Raw genomic sequence first — 20,498 nt, 5'->3', positions numbered from 1 at the left:
CCCCGGGAGCACCGGGAGCACCGGGAGCACCGGGACCCTCCCCGGGACCCCCGGGACCCTCCCCAGGGTTGGATTTTCCCCCTCCTCACGAAGCCCCCGAGGGTTTCGCGGGGCCGGAGCAGCCCCAGGGAGGGGACTCGGGGTCCCCGCGTTGCCCCCTGGGGGTCACGGGCGGCTCCGGGGCTGGCTCCGAACCCCCTGAACCCCCAATTTCCCCGGGAGGACCCGAATTTCCCCGAATGGACCCGACTTTCCCCGAATTTCCCCGACTTTCCCCGAATTTCCCCGACTTTCCCCGAATTTCCCCGAATGGACCCGAATGGACCCGACTTTCCCCGAATTTCCCCGAATGGACCCGAATGGACCCGAATGGACCCGACTTTCCCCGACTTTCCCCGACTTTCCCCGACTTTCCCCGAATTTCCCCGAATTTCCCCGAATGGACCCGAATGGACCCGAATGGACCCGAATGGACCCGAATGGAACCGAATTTCCCGAATGGACCCGAATTTCCCCGACTTTCCCCGAATTTTCCCGAATCCGAACCCTCCTGAACCCCCCCGAGGAGCTGAGGAAGAGGAAGGACCCCCCGAGCACGAGGTTGAATAAACAGAATTGAGCCAGAGCTGCAATAAAAAAAGGATTTGGTCACAGTTACAGGGTAGAAATAGAGAAATTCTGAATGGTTTTGCTTTTTTTGGGGGTTTGTTTTGGGTTTTTTTTCCCCCAGGATTCACTCAGGGGAGTCTGGGACCCCTCAAGGTTTTGGGAGCCCTCACAGTTTTGGGACCCCTCAAGGTTTTGGGACCCCTCAAAGTTCTGCAACCCCTCAAAATTCTGGGACCCCTCAAGATTTTGGGACCCCTCAAGGTTTTGGGACCCCTCAAAGTTTTGGGACCCCTCAAGATTTTGGGATCCCTTAAGGTTTTGGGATCCCTCAAAATTCTGGGACCCCTGAGGATTTTGGGACCCCTCAAAATTCTGGGACCCCTCACAGTTTTGGGATCCCTCAAGGTTTTGGGACCTCTCAAGGTTTTGGGATCCCTCAAGGTTTTGGGACCCCTCAAAATTCTGGGACCCCTCAGGGAGATCTGGGACCCCTCAAATTCTGGGACTCTTCAAGGTTCTGGAACCCCCACAAGATTTTAGGACCCCTCAAAGTTCTGGGATCCTTCAAGATTTTGGGACCCCTCAAGGTTTTGGGACCCCTCAAGATTTTGGGACCCCTCAAGGTTTTGGGACCCCTCAAGATTTTGGGATCCCTCAAAGTTTTGGAATCCCTCAAAGTTCTGGGACCCCTCAAGATTCTGGAACCCCCCAAGATTTTGGGGCCCTCTCAAATTTTTGGGACTCCTCAAGACTCTGGGACTCCTCGAGGTTTTGGGACCCCTCAAGATTTTGGGACCCCTCAAGGTTTTGGGACCCCTCAAGATTTTGGGACCCCTCAAGGTTTTGGGACCCCTCAAGATTTTGGGATCCTTCAAGGTTGAGACCCACCACAAGATTTTGGGGCTCTCTCAAATTTTTGGGAGCCCTCAAGACTCTGGGACCCCTCACAATTCTGGGACCCCTCAAGATTTTAGGACCTCTCAAGGTTTTGGGACCCCTCAAGGTTTTGGGACCCCTCAAGATTTTGGGACCCCTCAAGATTTTGGGACCCCTCACAATTCTGGGAGCCCTCAGGGAGATCTGGGACCCCTCAAAGTTCTGGGATCCTTCAAGGTTCTGGAACCCCCACAAGATTTTAGGACCCCTCAAAGTTCTGGGATCCTTCAAGATTTTGGGACCCCTCAAGATTTTGGGATCCCTCAAGGTTTTGGGACCCCTCAAAGTTTTGGGACCCCTCAAGATTTTGGGATCCCTCAAAGTTCTGGGACCCCTCAAGGTTTTGGGATCCCTCAAAGTTTTGGGACCCCTCAAGATTTTGGGACCCCTCAAGATTTTGGGACCCCTCAAAGTTCTGGGACCCCTCAAGGTTTTGGGACCCCTCAAAGTTTTGGGATCCCTCAAAGTTTTGGGACCCCTCAAGATTTTGGGAGCCCTCAAAGTTCTGGGACCCCTCAAGATTTTGGGATCCTTCAAGGTTCTGAGACTCCTCCGGGAGGTCCAGAACCCCTCAAGATTCTGGGACACCTCAAGATTCTGTGACCCCCCCCCCCAAGATTTTGGGGCCCTCTCAAATTTTTGGGACTCCTCAAGATTTTGGGACCCCTCACAATTCTGGGACCCCTCAAGATTTTGGGACCCCTCAAGGTTTTGGGACCCCTCAAAGTTTTGGGACCCCTCAAAGTTCTGGGACCCCTCAAGGTTTTGGGACCCCTCAAGATTTTGGGACCCCTCAAAGTTCTGGGACCCTTCAAGGTTCTGGGACCCCTCAAGATTTTGGGATCCCTCAAAGTTTTGGGACCCCTCAAGATTTTGGGACCCCTCAAAGTTCTGGGACCCCTCAAGGTTTTGGGACCCCTCAAGGTTTTGGGATCCCTCAAGGTTTTGGGACCCCTCAAGGTTTTGGGATCCCTCAAGGTTTTGGGATCCCTCCATCCTCTCCCCCCTCTCTTTGTCCCTCCCTGACCCATCCTGGAGGTTCATCCCAGGTCAAAACCCCCAAAATTCCCCCAAACCAACCCAGAGCTCCAAAACCCACCAGCTTTTGATCAAACCATGAAAAATTTGGCTCAGAAAAAGCAAAAAAGGACCAGGAAGGAGGAAGAACCAAACTCTGCAAAACCCCAGAGGAGCAACAAGAACCCCCCCAAAAAAACCCCCCAAAATCACCACAACCCAAACTTTCCATGCGAAGTTTCCTTTATTTATTTATTTTCAAGTTGACAGAGAACAATATCGATAACGACTGGGTCGAGTAAGGCTATTTTCCTTTTTTTTTTTTTAATGATTTTTTTTTAAATTTTTTTTGTTATTTTTTTAAACCCTCTCCCCTCTCCCCATCTTTTTGTCCCCCCTGCACGAGAAGAGGAGGAGGAGGAGGAGGAGGAGGACGAGGCCCGGGACGAGACACGGACCAGCACAAGGAGGAGTTGGCTGTACCTGACAGGTGATGATGAGGTTTTTTTATTTTTTTTTTTTGTATATTTATTATTATTTTTTTATATTTTTATCTTTTTTTTTGTATTTTTTTTTGTCCTGTCGGCATCAAAGGAACATTTATGTGCATAAAATACAGAGGTGCAGCATTGACACGGAGGATATTAAAGACACAGAGTTGCTACAGATGCCTTAGAAATGTTTTTCCCCCCATCCCCTCCAGCCTCACCCCATAATTCCAAATATTTTAGGGCAGCTCCAGAGCTCCCCTCTCGATTTTTTATTTTTTTTTTTGGGTGAACCTCGGCTTTTTTTATGATTTTTTAAAATATATTTTGTGGGTTTTTTTTTTTTGTTGGATTTTTTAAATTTCCTTTTCGCTGCCGAGCTCAGAAAAATTCCAGCCAGGAGAAGAGGATTGAACAGCTCCTTGTGTCCTTGGAGAAAAAGGAAGAAAAAGGGAAATAAAAGGATAAAATAATAAAAAAAATGTGAATTTTTGAGGAATCCACGTGTCCGTGCCAGGATGGACAGGAAGGGGTTGGGTTTTTATCCTTTGGTTTCTCACTGAAGGCAAAGGTGGGATCCCACCCCGACATTCCCACCCCACAGAACATCGGGATAAAATCAAGGAATAATAAAAATAAGAATTAAAAAAAAATAAAAATAAAAGAGAAATGGTTCTTTCTGGGGTCTCTGCTTTTGTAGGTTTGGGGTTTTCCTTGTTCCTCCCCGTGCTGGGAATTGGGATCTGCACGGAGCTCCCCAAAAACGGGACCAGAATTCAAAGTGATTCCACATTTTTGGAGATTTTTTTTTTGTGTGTGGGTTTATTTTATTTTTTTTTTTTTGCTTGGATTTTTAGTGCTATGTTGTTTTTTTATTATTCTTAATTTTTTTAAATTTTTTGATCTGTTGGATTTCGGCCCCGGGATGTGGCCAGGGGTGGGAAGGTGGGGCTGCTCCTGTGGGATTGGGGAGGGAAAAATGGGAAAAATGAGAGGGGAAAGGGAAAAGGGGAAAAAGGGGAAAAAGGGGAAAAATGAGAGGGGAAAAGGGAAAAGGGGAAAAAGGGGAAAAAGGGGAAAAATGAGAGGGGAAAAGGGAAAAGGGGAAAAAGGGGAAAAAGGGGAAAAGGGGAAAGGGGGAAGGGGAGGGAAAGGAAGGGAAGGAAAGGAAATTCCAAGGAAATTTCACGGAAATTTCAAGGAAAGGAAATTCCAAGGAAAGGAAATTTCAAGGAAAGGAAATTTCAAGGAAAGGAAATTTCAAGGAAAGGAATTCAAGGAAATTCAAGGAAATTTCAAGGAAAGGAAATTTCAAGAAAGGAAATTTCAAGAAATTTCAAGGAAAGGAAATTTCAAGGAAAGGAAATTTCAAGGAAAGGAAAGGAAATTTCAAGGAAATTTCAAGGAAGGAAATTTCAAGGAAAAGGAAATTTCAAAGGAGAGAAAGGAAATTCAAGGAAATTTCAAGGAAATTTCAAGGAAATTTCAAGGAAATTTCAAGAAAGGAAAGGAAAAAGGAAAGGAAATTTCAAGGAAGGAAAGGAAGGAAATTAAGGAAGAATTCAGGAAGGAAATAAGGAAAAAGGAAATTTCAAGGAAAGGATTCAAGGAAAGGAAAGGAAAGGATGGAAAGGAAAGAAAGGTAAAGGAAGGAAAGGGAAGGGAAAGGAAAGGAAGGGAAGAGAGGAGGAAAGGAAAAAAGGAGGAAGGGATAAGGGAGAGGGAAGGGAAAGATGGAAAGGGAGGAGAAGGGGGGAGAGGGAGGAGAGGAAAATGGAGAGGAGAGGGAGAGAAGGAAAACAGAGGAAGGTGAAGGGAAGGGAAGGAAAAGGGAGGAGATGGAAAAGGGGGAAAGAGGGAATGGAAAGGGAGAGAGGAGGAAACGTGGGAAGGGAGCGAGAGGACATGACAGAGGAAGGAGGACAAGGAAGGCTGGAATGGACAGACGGAGGGACAAGAGAGAGGAATGGGACAGGAACGGGATAAAGAGACAGGAGAGGGACAGGAGCAGGACATGGGGACAGGAGCGGGACAGAGGGACAGAGGGACAGAGGGACAGAGGGACAGAGGGACACAGGGACAGAGGGACAGAGGGACATGCTTCCCTACCAACCCGTAATCCCCGGCAGCAGCAGCCCCAGGGCTGTCCCTGGGCTGTCCCCCATTGTCCCCAGGTTACCCCAGGTTACCCCAGGTTATCCCAGGCTGTCCCCAAACTGTCCCTGGGCTATCCCGGGTTATCCTGGACTGTCCCCAAGCTGTCCCCAGGTTGTCCCGAGCTATCCCAGGGCTAGCCCAGGTTATCCCAGGCTGTCCCTGTCTATCCCAGGCTATCCCGGAGTTGTCCTGGACTGTCCCCAAGTTGTCCCAGGCTGTCTCTGTCTATCCCAGGCTATCCCGGGGTTGTCCCCGTTTTGTCCCTGGGCTATCCCGGGATGTCCCCAGGTTATCCTGGGCTATCCTGGGATGTCCCCCTGCTGTCCCCAACTGTCCCTATTTTGTCCCTGGGCTATCCCGGGATGTCCCCAGGTTATCCTGGGCTGTCCCCAACTGTCCCTGGGCTATCCTGGGATGTCCCCAACTGTCCCTGTTCTTCCCTGGGCTATCGGGCTATCCCAGGTTATCCTGGGCTATCCCCAGTCGGCTATCCGGTTTCCCCAAGTTATCCTGGGCTATTCTGGGATGTCCCCAAGCTGTCCCAGGCTGTCCCCAACTGGTTCCCGTTTTGTCACCCGGTTATCCTGGGTTTATCCGTTTGGGTTTATTTCCTGGGTTATCTGTCCCCAACTGTCCCTGTTCTGTCCCTGGGCTATCCCGGGATGTCCCTGGTTATCCTGGGTTATCTTGGAATGTTCCCCTGCTGTCCCCAACTGTCCCTGGGCTATCCTGGGATGTCCCCAAGCTGTCCTGGGCTGTCCCCAACTGTTCCTGTTCTGTCCCTGGGCTATCCTGGGCTGTCCCCGGGTTATCCTGGGCTATCCCAGGCTGTCCCCAACTGTCCCTGTTTTGTCCCTGGGCTATCCTGGGCTGTCCCCGGGTTATCCTGGGCTATCCTGGGATGTCCCTGGGCTATCCTGGGATGTCCCCAACTGTCCCTGTTTTGTCCCTGGGCTATCCTGGGATGTCCCCAAGTTATCCCGGGTTATCCTGGGCTATCCCAGGCTGTCCCCAGGTTATCCTGGGCTATCCTGGGATGTCCCCAGGTTATCCTGGGCTATCCTGGGCTATCCTGGGATGTCCCCAACTGTCCCCAAGCTGTCCCCAGGTTATCCTGGGCTATCCCAGGCTGTCCCCAGGTTATCCTGGGCTATCCCAGGCTGTCCCCACCTGTCCCATCGGTCCCAGCCGTCCCGGTACATTCAGTGTTTGTCGCAGGGTCTATGGCTCAGGGGGCAGCGCCCCTCGCTCGGGCAGTGCAAAATCACCCGGGGACTCTGAAATGTCCATTTCTTGTGATTTTTTTTTTTGTTATTTTTGTGCTGTTGGATTCTTTTTTTTTTTTTTTTTTAATTTTTTTAAATTCCATCTTTTTTAGCTTTTTTTTATTTTAACAACATTTTTCACTTTTTTGTCTTCCTCTCTCTCTCTCTCTCTCTCTCAACCACAACTTCCCTTTGTCCATTCATTCCCTAAAAACGAAATTTTTTTTTGTATTTTTTTTTCTCACTTTTTTTTTTCATCTTTTTTTTTTTTTTAAATTCCAACTGAAAAAATAAAGCCAAAGACACTCTCACCTCCCTCTTGCTGCTCTCTATCCCGTGGGATGCTAAAGGGAAATTCAGACTCATTTAACAAAAGTGCTTATTTACTTGAAGCAAGTGCTTTGGACCAAAGGGCGGGAGAGAAACTTCCATTTTTTTTGGGTTTTTTAATGTTATTTTTTTCAGGAAAAAGGAATCTGAGCGTTCCAAACCAATCAATGGGATGAAAGCGAAATAAATTTTGTTGGCTTTGGCATAAAAGGGATGGAAAAAAATTTGGGATTTTTAAAGGGGGGAAAGGGCAGCGGAAGTTTCCCTCCATCCCTTTATATTTTTTTTTGTATTTTTTTTGTGGTTTTTTAAAATCTTTTTTTAAACAAGCACCGGGGGTGGGGTGGGGAAAAACCATCACCAAAAAAAAAAAAAAATTAAAAAAAATTAATTAATTAAAAAAAAAAATCATCCGATTTAGCAAAATAAATGCAATTAATTAATTAATTCTTACCAAACACTTTGATTATTACTTAAATTGTCAAGCTGTGCTGTTCGACAAGAATGATACAGAATTAAAGGAGAACAAGACGGGGACACCCCAAAAATAAAAGGCCACAAAATTTTCCCCCTTTTTTTTTCCCCACCCTTTTTCCCCCCTCTCCCCTCTGGATGCGCTGCTGGAACCTCCTTTCCCTTCATAATTAGAATTATTAATTAATAATAATAATGATTATCATTATTAATTAATATTTTAAATATTATTTTAATTTTTTTTTTAATTTTCAAGCCCTTTTTGGAGGTGGCTTTGATTGTCTCTGAGCAGAGGTGACACTTTGGGGACAAGGCCAGCAGGGAGTAAAAATAAATCTCAAAAAAATCAAATTATTACAGCGAAAATAATGGTAGAAATAAGAAAAGTAGAATTTTTCATGTGCTGGTTAAAAAAGGGGATGGGGAAAAATCCTCTCCTTGCCATGGGGAAACCAAAGGAGGGCAGGGATGGAAATGGGAAAATTGCCAGCCTGGAAATGTGGGAATTTGATAAAAAATCCCAAAAAATCACCTAAAAATCCTTCAAAAATCCTCCAAAAAAATCGTCCAAAAAATCCTCCAAAAATACAAAAAAAAAATCCCAAAAAATCCTCCAAAAAATCCTCCAAAAATGCCTCCAAAAATCAAAGAAAAATCACCCAAAAATCCTCCAAAAATCCAAAAAAATCACCCAAAAATTCTCAAAAAATCCTCAAAAAAAAAAAAAAAAAAATCCCAAAAAATCCTCAAAAAAATCCTCCAAAAATAAAAAAAATCCCAAAAAATCACACAAAAATCCTCCTAAAATTCCTCCAAAAATCCTCCAAAAAATCCCAAAAAATCTCTCAAAAAATCCCTCAAAAAATAAAAAAAATTAAAAAAAAAAATCAACCCAAAAATCCCTCAAAAAATCCTCAAAAAAATCCCAAAAAAATCCTCAAAAAAATCCCAAAAAATCCTCCAAAAATCCTCAAAAAAAAAAAAAAATCCCAAAAAATCCTCAAAAATCCTCAAAAAAATCCTCCAAAAAATCTCAAAAAAAAACCTCAAAAAATCCCCAAAAATCCTCAAAAAAACCCCAAAAATCCTCAAAAACCCCAAAAAAATCCCAAAAATCCTCAAAAATCCTCCAAAAACTCAAAAAAATCCTCCAAAAATGCCTCCAAAAATAAAAAAAAAAATCCTCCAAAAATCCTCCAAAAATCCTCTCCAAAAAATCCTCCAAAAAATTCTCCCCAAAAAATCAAAAAAAATCCCAAAAAATCTCATCCTCAAAAAAATCCCTCAAAAATCCAAAATCCCCCAAAAACCTCAAAATAAAAAAAATCCAAAAATCCCAAAAATCCCAAAAAAAAATCACCCAAAAATCTCCAAAAAAATCTCCAAAATCAAAAAATCAATTCTCAACATCCCTCAAAAAAAAAAAAAATCACCCAAAAATCCTCCAAAAAATCCTCAAAAAAATCCTCCAAAAATGCCTCCAAAAATCCAAAAAAAATCCCAAAAAATCTCTCAAAAAATCCCTCAAAAAATAAAGAAAAATAAAAAAAAATCCCTCAAAAAATCCCCAAATCCTGGGAGTTTTCAGGGAATTGAGGGAATTTTTGTTGGGAAAAAGCTGCAGGAAAATGTAAACATTTCTCTCTGGTTTTGTGGTTTTTAAATTAATTTTTTTTCCAGTTCTTCTCTGTAGAATATTGAAAAGGATCTTGGCAAAAAAAAAAGGAAAAGAGGTTTTAAAAATAAAGGAAAAAATGTAAAAAAGGTTCCAAAAAAGGAGGAAATGTTGTGAGAAATGGAAAAGGAGATTTCAATAAAAGGGAAAAAAGGAAAATTATTTTTAAAAATAAAAAGGAGAAAGATTTCCCAAAAATAAAGGGAAAATATTTTCTGAGACAAGGAAAAGAGATTGCAAAAAAAGAAAAGGATCTAAAATAAGGGAAAAAATCGTTCAAAAAAAAGGAAAAATATTTTCAAAAAAAGGGAAAAAAATTAAAAAAAAAAGGAAAAATATTTAAAAATAAAAGGAAAATATTTTAAAAAAAAGGAAAATTATTTTTCAAAGATAAGGAAAAGGATTTTCCAAAAAAAAAAAAAAAAAGGAAAAATATTTCCAAAAAAAATGGGAAAAAGATGTTCTGAAAAAAGGAAAAAATTTATTTGAAAAGAAGGAAAAAATTCTATTAAAGGAGGAAAAAATTCTATTAAAGGAGGAAAAAATTATTTGAAAAGAAGGAAAAAATTCTTTGAAAAAAGGGAAAGGATTTTCAAGAAAAAAGAGATTTTTTTGTGATTTTTTTGTGATTTTTTTGTGATTTTTTTGTGATTTTTTTGTGATTTTTTTGTGATTTTTTGGTGATTTTTTGGTGATTTTTTTTGTGATTTTTTTTGTGGTTTTTTGATTCAAGTTTCGAGTTCATTCTGGTTCGGAGCTGAGGTATCCGGTGCAAAAAAAGGGGCAAAATTTCCTTTTGGGAATTGGGGATTTTATCCCAAAAAAAAGAGAAAATTCCTCAAATTCTGCCCCTCTCAAGTGCCTGGAGCTCCCCCAGGGTGGATTTTGTTGAGCCCTGAAGGAAAAATGTGCTTTTACCCAAAGGCCAAGACTGGAAATTTCATATTTGGTTTGAAAAAGTTTGGCTTTGGTTCAAAAAAATAAAATGAAAATAAAAATAATTAAAAAAAAAAATTTAAAATTAAAATGAAATTTAAAAAAATTAAAAATAAAATAAAATTAAATTAAAAATAAAATAAAATTTATAAAATAAAAGAAATAAAATAAAAATAAAATAAAAATAAATTAAAAATAAAATAAAATTTAACAAATAAAAGAAATAAAAAAATAAAATAAAATAAAAATAAAAATATAAAAATAAAACAAAACAAAATAAAAATTAAAATAATATAAAATAAATAAAAATAAAATTAAATAAAAATAAAAAAATAAAAATAAAGCAAAATAAGATAAAAATAAAAAATAAAAATAAAATAAAAATAAAAAAAAATTAAAATAAAAAATAAAAAATAAAAATAAAACAAAATAAAAATAAAAAATAAAATAAAATAAAATTAAAATGAAATAAAAAAAATTTAAAATAAAATAAAATAAAATTAAAAATAAAATAAAATTTAAAAATAAAATAAATAAAATAAAAATAAAAATAAAATAAAATTAAAATAAAAATAAAACAAAATAAAAATAAAAATAAAAAATAAAATAAAATAAAATTAAATTAAAAATAAAATAAAATTTTAAAAAATTAAAATAAAAATATAAAAATAAAACAAAAAATAAAAAATAAAATAAAAAAATAAAAATAAAATGAAATAAAAATAAAAAATAAAAATAAAAATAAATTAAAATAAAATAAAATAAAAATTTTAAAAATAAAAATAAAAATATTTAAAAAAAAGGAACAGTGCTAGGGGATCCCCCCCAAACCTTCATCTCCAAAAAGGAAAGAAAAAGCAACAAAAACCTCGAATTTTGGTACAGAAATGCCCTTTTCTATGGGGTGAGGAGCTTGGAAATTCCCAAATTTCCCCAAATTTCTGGAATTTTGCTGCTCCTTCCTTTGCATCCCCTCTTTGGCTTGAACAGATTGGTGGGAAGGAGGGAAAAATTTTCTTTTTTGATGTTGTTCCAGTAATTCAGAAGGGAAAAAAAATAACAAAAAAAACCCCAAAGTGCAAAATTCTCAAATGCTTCGAACCTGCAGCATAACCAGGATTTGCAAACAAATAAAAATCAAAATAAAAAATGAGAAAAAAAACCCCAAAAAACCAAAGATCTCGCTCAAATCCACAAAATCTGCCCCAAAAAAAACCCCAAAAAATCAAAATAAAGTTGTGATAAAAGGACTTGCAAGTGCATTTGTTTCTTTAGGAAAGGTTAAAATGTTGAATTTGATTTTTTTTAAATGGTTTTTGTTGGTTTTTTAAAGGTAAATGCTTGTTTTTTTATAAATAATTATTATTTTTTTGTAAGGAAAAATAAACAATCAACCACCATTGATTCTCTCATGATCACGCAAATCAAAAGGGGAAAAAAAAGTGATTTTTAAGAGGTGAGAAATTGATAAAAACACCAAAAAAAATCCCAAAAAAATGAAAAATCAACAGAATCCCTAAAGTGCCTGGTGTGGGGAGGAGGCTCCAGTGGGGCATCCATTGAATTTTCCCTAAAATTCCCTAAAATTCCCAAAAATTCAGCTGCCAGAGGGATTTTAGTGTGCCAGGTACAGTAGATTTGGGTTTTTTTTCAAGTGTTATTTTTTGGGGTTTTGAGGTGAGGAGAGGAGAGGAAAGGGGAGATTTTCCCACCCCAAAATCCCCCCAAAAATTCCCCAAATTTCTGGCCAAGAGTTCGGGGTTGTTTTGTGCAATTCCCAAGGGGGTGGAAATTCCTGGAGGAAGCGAAATGAAAAGGAAAATTTGTTCCATTGGGATGGGAAGAAAAAATTTGGGAAAGGGAAGAAAAATTTGGGAAGGAAATAAAAAAAATTTGGGAAGGAAATAAAAAAATTTGGGAAGGAAATAAAAATTTAGGAAGGAAACGGAAAGATCAGGAATGGAACATTGGGAAGGAAACATTGGGAAGGAAACAAAAATGTTGGGGATGAAACAAAAATATTGGGAAGGAAATGTTGGGAATGAAACAAAAATATTGGGAAGGAAACACCAGGAATGAAACAAAAATAAAAGGGAATGAAACAAAAATATTGGGAAGGAAACACCAGGAATGAAACAAAAATAAAAGGGAATGAAACAAAAATATTGGGAAGGAAACACCAGGAATGAAACAAAAATAAAAGGGAATTAAACAGTAACAAAGGGAATGAAACAAAAATAAAAAGGAATTAAACAGTAACAAAGGGAATGAAACAAAAATCTTGGGAGTGAAACAAAAATCCAGGGAAGGAAACAAAAATATTGGGAATGAAACAAAGATGCCAGGAGGGAAACAAGGATGCAGCGAGGATTCTTGTTGAATTTTCCAACCCTGAAGGGAAAAATTCAACAGAAGCTGATTTGTGCCAACCTAAATCCTGCCCTTTCCATGCCAGGGGTGTGCCAGGCCAAATCCTGCCAGTCAAGGAGGGTTGGGAAGGTGCCAGGAATGTGCCAACCCAAATCGTGCCAGGCCAAATCCTGCCATTTTTATGCCAGGGATGTGCCAGGCCAAATCCTGCCCTTTTTATGCCAGGGATGTGCCAGGCCAAATCGTGCCAGGCCAAATCGTGCCAGGCCAAATCCTGCCCTTTTTATGCCAGGGATGTGCCAGGCCAAATCCTGTTCTTTCCACCTCCAGGCTGGGCACAGGGAATGGGACTGTGGATGTGCCAGGCCAAATCCTGTTCTCTCCACCTCCTGCCATCCAGGCTGGGCACAGGGAATGGGACTGGGGATGTGCCAACCCAAATCCTGCCAGGCCAAATCCTGCCCTTTTCATGCCAGGGATGTGCCAGGCCAAATCCTGCCAGCCCAAATCCTGCCCTTTTTATGCCAGGGATGTGCCAGGACAAATCATGTTCTTTCCACCTCCTGCCATCCAGTTTGGGCACAAGGAATGGGACTGGGGATGTGCCAACCCAAATCGTGCCAGGCCAAATCCTGCCCTTTTTATGGCAGGGGTGTGCCAGGCCAAATCCTGCCAGCCCAAATCCTGCCCTTTTCATGCCAGGGGTGTGCCAGGCCAAATCCTGTTCTTTCCACCTCCAGGCTGGGCACAGGGAATGGGACTGGGGATGTGCCAACCCAAATCCTGCCAGCCCAAATCCTGCCCTTTTCATGCCAGGGGTGTGCCAGGCCAAATCCTGCCAGCCCAAATCCTGCCCTTTTCATGCCAGGGATGTGCCAGGCCAAATCCTGTTCTTTCCACCTCCTGCCATCCAGGCTGGGCACAGGGAATGGGACTGGGGATGTGCCAGGCCAAATCCTGCCAGCCCAAATCCTGCCCTTTTTATGCCAGGGATGTGCCAGGCCAAATCCTGCCAGCCCAAATCCTGCCCTTTTCATGCCAGGGGTGTGCCAGGCCAAATCCTGTTCTTTCCACCTCCAGGCTGGGCACAGGGAATGGGACTGGGGATGTGCCAACCCAAATCCTGCCCTTTTTATGCCAGAGGTGTGCCAGGCCAAATCCTGCCAGGCCAAATCCTGCCAGCCCAAATCCTGCCCTTTTTATGCCAGGGATGTGCCAGGCCAAATCCTGTTCTTTCCACCTCCAGGCTGGGCACAGGGAATGGGACTGGGGATGTGCCAACCCAAATCCTGCCCTTTCCACCCCCTGCCATCCAGTTTGGGCACAGGGACCGAGCCTGGCACCGCTGTGACCCCACTGGAACCACACAAATCCCGAACTCTCGGCCTCACCCTCACCCACCCCGCGCTGGGCCCGCCCGGTCTTGTTCTCCTTTAAAGTGCCCTATATTTATAGAATTTCTAAATAAATAGAATAAAGATATCGGGTCACCCGTGGTCGGGGGAGGAGGGAGGAGGAGGAGGAGGTCACTCCGAGTAGCAGCCGTCCAGGCCGATGGCGCTGTGGCGTTCCTTGGAGTAGGGGCAGGACGAGCCGTTCGGGAGGGCCCCGCACGCCGGCACCGGCACCGGGAGGGCCCCGCGGGCCGGCACCGGGAGGGCCCCGCACGCCGGTACCGGGAGGGCCCCGCAAGCCGGCACCGGCACCGGGAGGGCCCCGCAGGCCGCCGCCGCCGCCGCCTTGGCCGCGATGCCGCAGTTCGTGAGGAGGCTGAGGCTGAAGGAGCCGAGCGCGTCCTTGGGCGGGAAAGGCTTCATGGTGGAGAGGATCAGTGCCAGGCAGTCGGCAACGTCCTTGTTGGGGGCGCACGCCAGGGCTGGGGTGTGACCTGAGGGAACCAGGCAGCCATGAGGGGTGTGAGGGTGTGGGATGGGGGTTTTTTGTGGGGTTTTGTGGGGCTGTGGGGTCACAGGATGAGGTGTGGGGTTCTGGGGTGTGACCTGAGGGAACCAGGCAGCCATGAGGGGTGAGTGGTGAGGGGGTTGAGGGAGCCATGAGGGGTGAGCGGTGAGGGAGCTGTGAGGGGTGAGCAGTGTGAGGGGGTGAGGTGTGGGGTTTTGGGGGTGTGGAGTCATGGAATGGGGTGTAATATTGGGGGATTGTGGGGGTATAGAACTGGGATATTGTGGGGTGTGGGGTTCTGAAAGGCTCCATGGTGGAGAGGATCAGTGCCAGGCATTCGGCAACGTCCTTGTTGGGGCGCACACTAGGGCTGGGTGTGACCTGAGGGAACCGGGGAGCCATGAGGGGCGAGCGGTGAGGAGGGTGAGGGAGCCGTGAGAGGTGAGCGATGTGAGGGCGTGATGTGTGGGGTTTTGGGGTGTGGAGTCATGGAATGGGGTGTAATATTGGGGGATTGTGGGATTCTGAAAGGCTTCATGGTGGAGAGGATCAGTGCCAGGCAGTCGGCAACGTCCTTGTTGGGGGCGCACGCCAGGGCTGGGGTGTGACCTGAGGGACACACGGAGGTGTGAGGGATGAGCAGGGTGTGGGGTGAGGTGTGGGGTGTGAGGGTGTGGGATGGAGTGTGGGGTTCTGGAATTGTGGGGTTTTGTGGGGCTGTGGGGTCACAGGATGAGGTGTGGGGTTCTGGGGTGTGACCTGAGGGAACCAGGCAGCCATGAGGGGTGAGCGGTGAGGAGGGTGAGGGAGCTGTGAGGGGTGAGCGGTGTGAGGGCGTGAGGTGTGGGGTTTTGGGGTGTGGAGTCATGGAATGGGGTGTAGGATTGGGAGATTGTGGGGGTATAAAACTGGGGGGTTGTGGGTGTGGGGTTCTGAAAGGCTTCATGGTGGAGAGGATCAGTGCCAGGCATTCGGCAACGTCCTTGTTGGGGGCGCACGCCAGGGCTGGGGTGTGACCTGAGGGAACCAGGCAGCCATGAGGGGTGAGCGGTGAGGGGGGTGAGGGAGCCGTGAGAGGTGAGCGGTGTGAGGGGGTGAGGTGTGGGGTTTTGGGGGTGTGGAGTCATGGAATGGGGTGTAATATTGGGGGATTGTGGGGTTCTGAAAGGCTCCATGGTGGAGAGGATCAGTGCCAGGCAGTCGGCAACGTCCTTGTTGGGGGCGCACGCCAGGGCTGGGGTGTGACCTGAGGGAACCAGGCAGCCATGAGGGGTGTGAGGGTGTGGGGTGAGGTGTGGGGTGTGAGGGTGTGGGATGGGGTGTGCGATTCTGGGACTGTGGCGTTGTGGGGCCACAGGATGAGGTGTGGGGTTCTGGGGTGTGACCTGAGGGAACCAGGCAGCCATGAGGGGTGTGAGGGTGTGGGGTTCTGGGACTGTGGGGTTTTGTGGGGCTGTGGGGCCACAGGATGAGGTGTGGGGTTCTGGGGTGTGACCTGAGGGAACCAGGCAGCCATGAGGGGTGTGAGGGTGTGGGATGGGGGTTTTTTGTGGGGTTTTGTGGGGCTGTGGGGTCACAGGATGAGGTTTGGGGTTCTGGGGTGTGACCTGAGAGAACCAGGCAGCCATGAGGGGTGAGCGGTGAGGGGGGTGAGGGAGCCGTGAGAGGTGAGTGGTGTGAGGGTGAGGTGTGGAGTTGTGGGGATGTAAAGTAATGGAATGGTGTGTAGGACTGGGGGATTGTGGGGTTCTGAAAGGCTTCATGGTGGAGAGGATCAGTGCCAGGCAGTCGGCAATGTCCTTGTTGGGGGCGCACGCCAGGGCTGGGGTGTGACCTGAGGGAACCAGGGAGCCATGAGGGGTGAGCGGTGAGGGGTTGAGGGACCCGTGAGGGGTGAGTGGTGAGGGAGCTGTGAGGGGTGAGCGGTGTGAGGGGGTGAGGTGTGGGGTTTTGGGGGTGTGGAGTCATGGAATGGGGTGTAGGATTGGGAGATTGTGGGGGTATAAAACTGGGGGGTTGTGGGGTGTGGGGTTCTGAAAGGCTTCATGGTGGAGAGGATCAGTGCCAGGCAGTCGGCAACGTCCTTGCTGGGGGCGCACGCCAGGGCTGGGGTGTGACCTGAGGGAACCAGGCAGCCATGAGGGGTGTGAGGGTGTGGGGTTCTGGAATTGTGGGGTTTTGTGGGGCTGTGGGGTCACAGGATGAGGTGTGGGGTTCTGGGGTGTGACCTGAGGGACACACGGAGGTGTGAGGGGTGAGCGGTGAGGGGGGTGAGGGAGCCGTGAGGGGTGAGCGGTGTGAGGGTGAGGTGTGGGGTTTTGGGGGTGTGGAGTCATGGAATGGGGTGTAATACTGGGGGATTGTGGGGTTCTGAAAGGCTCCATGGTGGAGAGGATCAGTGCCAGGCAGTCGGCAACGTCCTTGTTGGGGGCGCACGCCAGGGCTGGGGTGTGACCTGAGGGAACCAGGGAGCCATGAGGGGTGTGAGGGTGTGGGATGGGGTGTGGGGTTCTGGAATTGTGGGGTTTTGTGGGGCTGTGGGGTCACAGGATGAGGTGTGGGGTTCTGGGGTGTGACCTGAGGGAACCAGGCAGCCATGAGGGGTGTGAGGGTGTGGGATGGGGGTTTTTTGTGGGGTTGTGGGGTCACAGGATGAGGTGTGGCGTTCTGGGGTGTGACCTGAGGGAACCAGGGAGCCATGGGGGGTGAGCCGTGAGAGGGGTGAGGGAGCTGTGAGGGGTGAGCGGTGAGGGAGCCGTGAGGGGTGAGTGGTGTGAGGGTGAGGTGTGGGGTTTTGGGGGTGTGGGGTCATGGAATGGGGTGTAGGATTGGGGATATTGTGGGGTGTGGGGTTCTGAAAGGCTTCATGGTGGAGAGGATCAGTGCCAGGCAGTCGGCAATGTCCTTGTTGGGGGCGCACGCCAGGGCTGGGGTGTGACCTGAGGGAACCAGGCAGCCATGAGGGGTGAGCGGGGTGTGGGGTGAGGTGTGGGGTGTGAGGGTGTGGGATGGGGTGTGGGGTTCTGGAATTGTGGGGTTTTGTGGGGCTGTGGGGTCACAGGATGAGGTGTGGGGTTCTGGGGTGTGACCTGAGGGAACCAGACAGCCATGAGGGGTGAGCGGTGACGGGGGTGAGGGAGCCGTGAGAGGTGAGCGGTGTGAGGGGGTGAGGTGTGGGGTTGTGGGGATGTAAGGTCATGGAATGGGGTTTAGGACTGGGGATATTGTGGGGTGTGGGGTTCTGAAAGGCTCCATGGTGGAGAGGATCAGTGCCAGGCAGTCGGCAACGTCCTTGTTGGGGGCGCACGCCAGGGCTGGGGTGTGACCTGAGGGACACAGGGAGCCGTGAGGGGGTGAGCGGTGTGAGTGTGAGATATGGGGCTCTGGGGGTGTGGGTTTGTGGGGCTGTGGGGTCACAGGATGAGGTGTGGGGTTCTGGGGTGTGACCTGAGGGAACCAGGCAGCCATGAGGGGTGTGAGGGTGTGGGGTTCTGGGATTGTGGGGTTTTGTGGGGCTGTGGGGTCACAGGATGAGGTGTGGGGTTCTGGGGTGTGACCTGAGGGAACCAGGCAGCCATGAGGGGTGAGCGGTGAGGGGGGTGAGGGACCTGTGAGGGGTGAGCAGTGAGGGAGCTGTGAGGGGTGAGCGGTGTGAGGTTGAGGTGTGGGGTTTTGGGGGTGTGGAGTCATGGAATGGGGTGTAATATTGGGGGATTGTGGGGGTATAGAACTGGGATATTGTGGGGTGTGGGGTTCTGAAAGGCTCCATGGTGGAGAGGATCAGTGCCAGGCAGTCGGCAACGTCCTTGTTGGGGGCGCACGCCAGGGCTGGGGTGTGACCTGAGGGACACACGGAGGTGTGAGGGGTGAGCAGGGTGTGGGGTGAGGTGTGGGGTGTGAGGGGTTGTGGGGCTGTGGGGTCACAGGATGAGGTGTGGGGTTCTGGGGTGTGACCTGAGGGAACCAGGGAGCCATGAGGGGTGTGAGGGTGTGGGATGGGGTGTGGGGTTCTGGAATTGTGGGGTTTTGTGGGGCTGTGGGGTCACAGGATGAGGTGTGGCGTTGTGGGATGGGGTGTGAGTTTCTGAGGGTGTGGGGTTGTGGGGTTCTGGGGTATGGGATGTGGTGAGGGAGGATGTTCTGGGGGGCTGTGGCTGAGCACTCCCCGGGCTCTTGGCGTTCCCCAGGGTGGCTGCAGCCCCACAGGAGCCCCGGGGCACAGACATTCTCACACTCACACACTCACACTCACACTGACACACTCACACTCACACTCACCCTCACCTTCTTCATCCACAGCCAGCACGGTGGCCCCGCGGCTGAGCAGGGCCTGCACCACCGAGGCCAGGCCGTTCCGCGCCGCGATGTGCAGCGGCCTGGGGAGGGGGAAAATATCATTACAGCCCCTAAATCCCACCCTAAAACCCACCTTAAAATCCACCCTAAATCCCACCCCAAAATCCTACCCTGAAATCCCACCCCAAAACTTCACCACAAAACTCTACCACAAAATCCTGCCCCTCAAAGCCTCACCCCAAAACCCCACAGAACACCCCGTGCCAAAATCTTTGAGTGATTTCAAGGGCGGGCTCGTGGTTTGCCTGTTCACACTTCCCAGTGTTCCCCCATTCCCCCATTCCCATTTCCTCCCATTCCCCATTTTTCCCCCCATTCCCAGTTTCCCTCATTCCCATTTTCTCCCCCATTCCCATTTCCTCCCATTCCCCATTTTCCCCCATTCCCAGTTCCCCCATTCCCAGTTCCCCCATTCCCATTTCCTCCCATTCCCATTTCCTCCAATTTCCCATTTCTTCCCATTCCCCATTTTCCCCCCCATTCCCATTTTCCCTCATTCCCATTTTCTCCCCCATTCCCCATTTCCCCTCCATTCCCAGTTCCCCCATTCCCATTTCCTCTCATTCCCCATTTCCCTCCCCCATTCCCAGTTTCCCTCATTCCCATTTTCTCCCCCATTCCCACATTCCCAGTTCCCCTATTCCCATTTCCTCCCATTCCCCATTTCCCTCCCCCATTCCCAGTTCCCCCATTCCCATTTCCTCCCCCATTCCCACATTCCCAGTTCCCCTATTCCCTTTTCCTCCCATTCCCCATTTTTCCCCCCATTCCCATTTCCTCCCATTCCCCATTTTCCCCCATTCCCCATTTTCCCCCCATTCCAATTTTTCCCCATTCCCATTTCCTCCCATTCCCCATTTTCCCCCATTTTCCCCCCATTCCCATTTTCTCCCCCATTCCCACATTCCCAGTTCCCCTATTCCCCATTTCCCCCCCCATTCCCAGTTTCCCCCATTCCCCATTTCCCTCCCCCATTCCGATTTTCCCCCATTCCCATTTCCTCCCATTCCCCATTTTCCCCCCCATTCCCAGTTCCCCCATTCCCAGTTCCCCCATTCCCATTTCCTCCCATTCCCAGTTCCCCCATTTCCTCCCATTTCCCCTTTTTCCCCCCATTCCCAGTTTCCCTCATTCCCATTTTCTCCCCCATTCCCCATTTCCCTCCCCCATTCCCAGTTCCCCTATTCTCATTTCCTCCCATTCCCCATTTCCCCCCCCATTCCCAGTTTCCCCCATTCCCCATTTCCCTCCCCCATTCCCATTTTCCCCCATTCCTATTTTCCCCCATTCCCATTTCCTCCCATTCCCCATTTTCTCCCCCATTCCCATTTCCTCCCATTCCCCATTTCCCTCCCCCATTCCCATTTTCCCTCATTCCCATTTTCTCCCCCATTCCCATTTCCTCCCATTCCCCATTTCCCTCCCCATTCCCCATTTTCCCCCATTCCCAGTTTCCCTCATTCCCATTTTCTCCCCATTCCCCATTTCCCCCCATTCCCAGTTCCCCCATTCCCATTTCCTCCCATTCCCATTTCCTCCCATTCCCCATTTTTCCCCCCATTCCCAGTTTCCATCATTCCCATTTTCTCCCCCATTCCCACATTCCCAGTTCCCCTATTCCCCATTTCCTCCCGTTCCCCATTTCCCCCCGCCATTCCCATTTTCCCTCATTCCCATTTTCTCCCCCATTCCCACATTCCCAGTTCCCCCATTCCCATTTCCTCCCATTCCCCATTTTTCCCCCCATTCCCAGTTTCCCTCATTCCCATTTTCTCCCCCATTCCCACATTCCCAGTTCCCCTATTCCCATTTCTCCCATTCCCCATTTTCCCCCCATTCCCATTTTCCCTCATTCCCATTTTCTCCCCCCTTCCCACATTCCCAGTTCCCCTATTCCCATTTCCTCCCATTCCCCATTTCCCCCCCCATTCCCAGTTCCCCATTCCCATTTCCTCCCATTCCCCCTTTTCCCCCCCATTCCCA

The 20,498-nt window shown here is 47.6% G+C and overlaps 1 protein-coding gene across 1 annotated transcript in view; it reads right to left on the bottom strand.

Moving 5' to 3' along the window:
- Positions 1 to 2,802: 2,802 nt before the first annotated feature.
- The window catches only part of ANKRD52 (ankyrin repeat domain 52), a 72,766-nt gene continuing 55,070 nt past the window's right edge, over positions 2,803 to 20,498 (bottom strand). The window contains exons 28-31 of the mRNA XM_064734912.1: positions 18,444 to 18,535; positions 13,749 to 14,145; positions 6,785 to 6,816; positions 2,803 to 3,479 (exon numbers count right to left, since the gene is read on the bottom strand). Of these exons, the coding sequence (XP_064590982.1) occupies positions 13,784 to 14,145; positions 18,444 to 18,535 (454 nt within the window). The 3' untranslated portion in view covers positions 2,803 to 3,479; positions 6,785 to 6,816; positions 13,749 to 13,783. The remainder of the gene's footprint in view (positions 3,480 to 6,784; positions 6,817 to 13,748; positions 14,146 to 18,443; positions 18,536 to 20,498) is intronic.

The sequence above is a fragment of the Zonotrichia leucophrys genome, chromosome 29 (assembly GCF_028769735.1).
Source record: "Zonotrichia leucophrys gambelii isolate GWCS_2022_RI chromosome 29, RI_Zleu_2.0, whole genome shotgun sequence".
Taxonomy (NCBI): Eukaryota; Metazoa; Chordata; class Aves; order Passeriformes; family Passerellidae; genus Zonotrichia; species Zonotrichia leucophrys.
The sequence above is the reverse complement of the archived record's forward strand: the minus strand, read 5'-3'. Positions and strand labels throughout refer to the sequence as shown.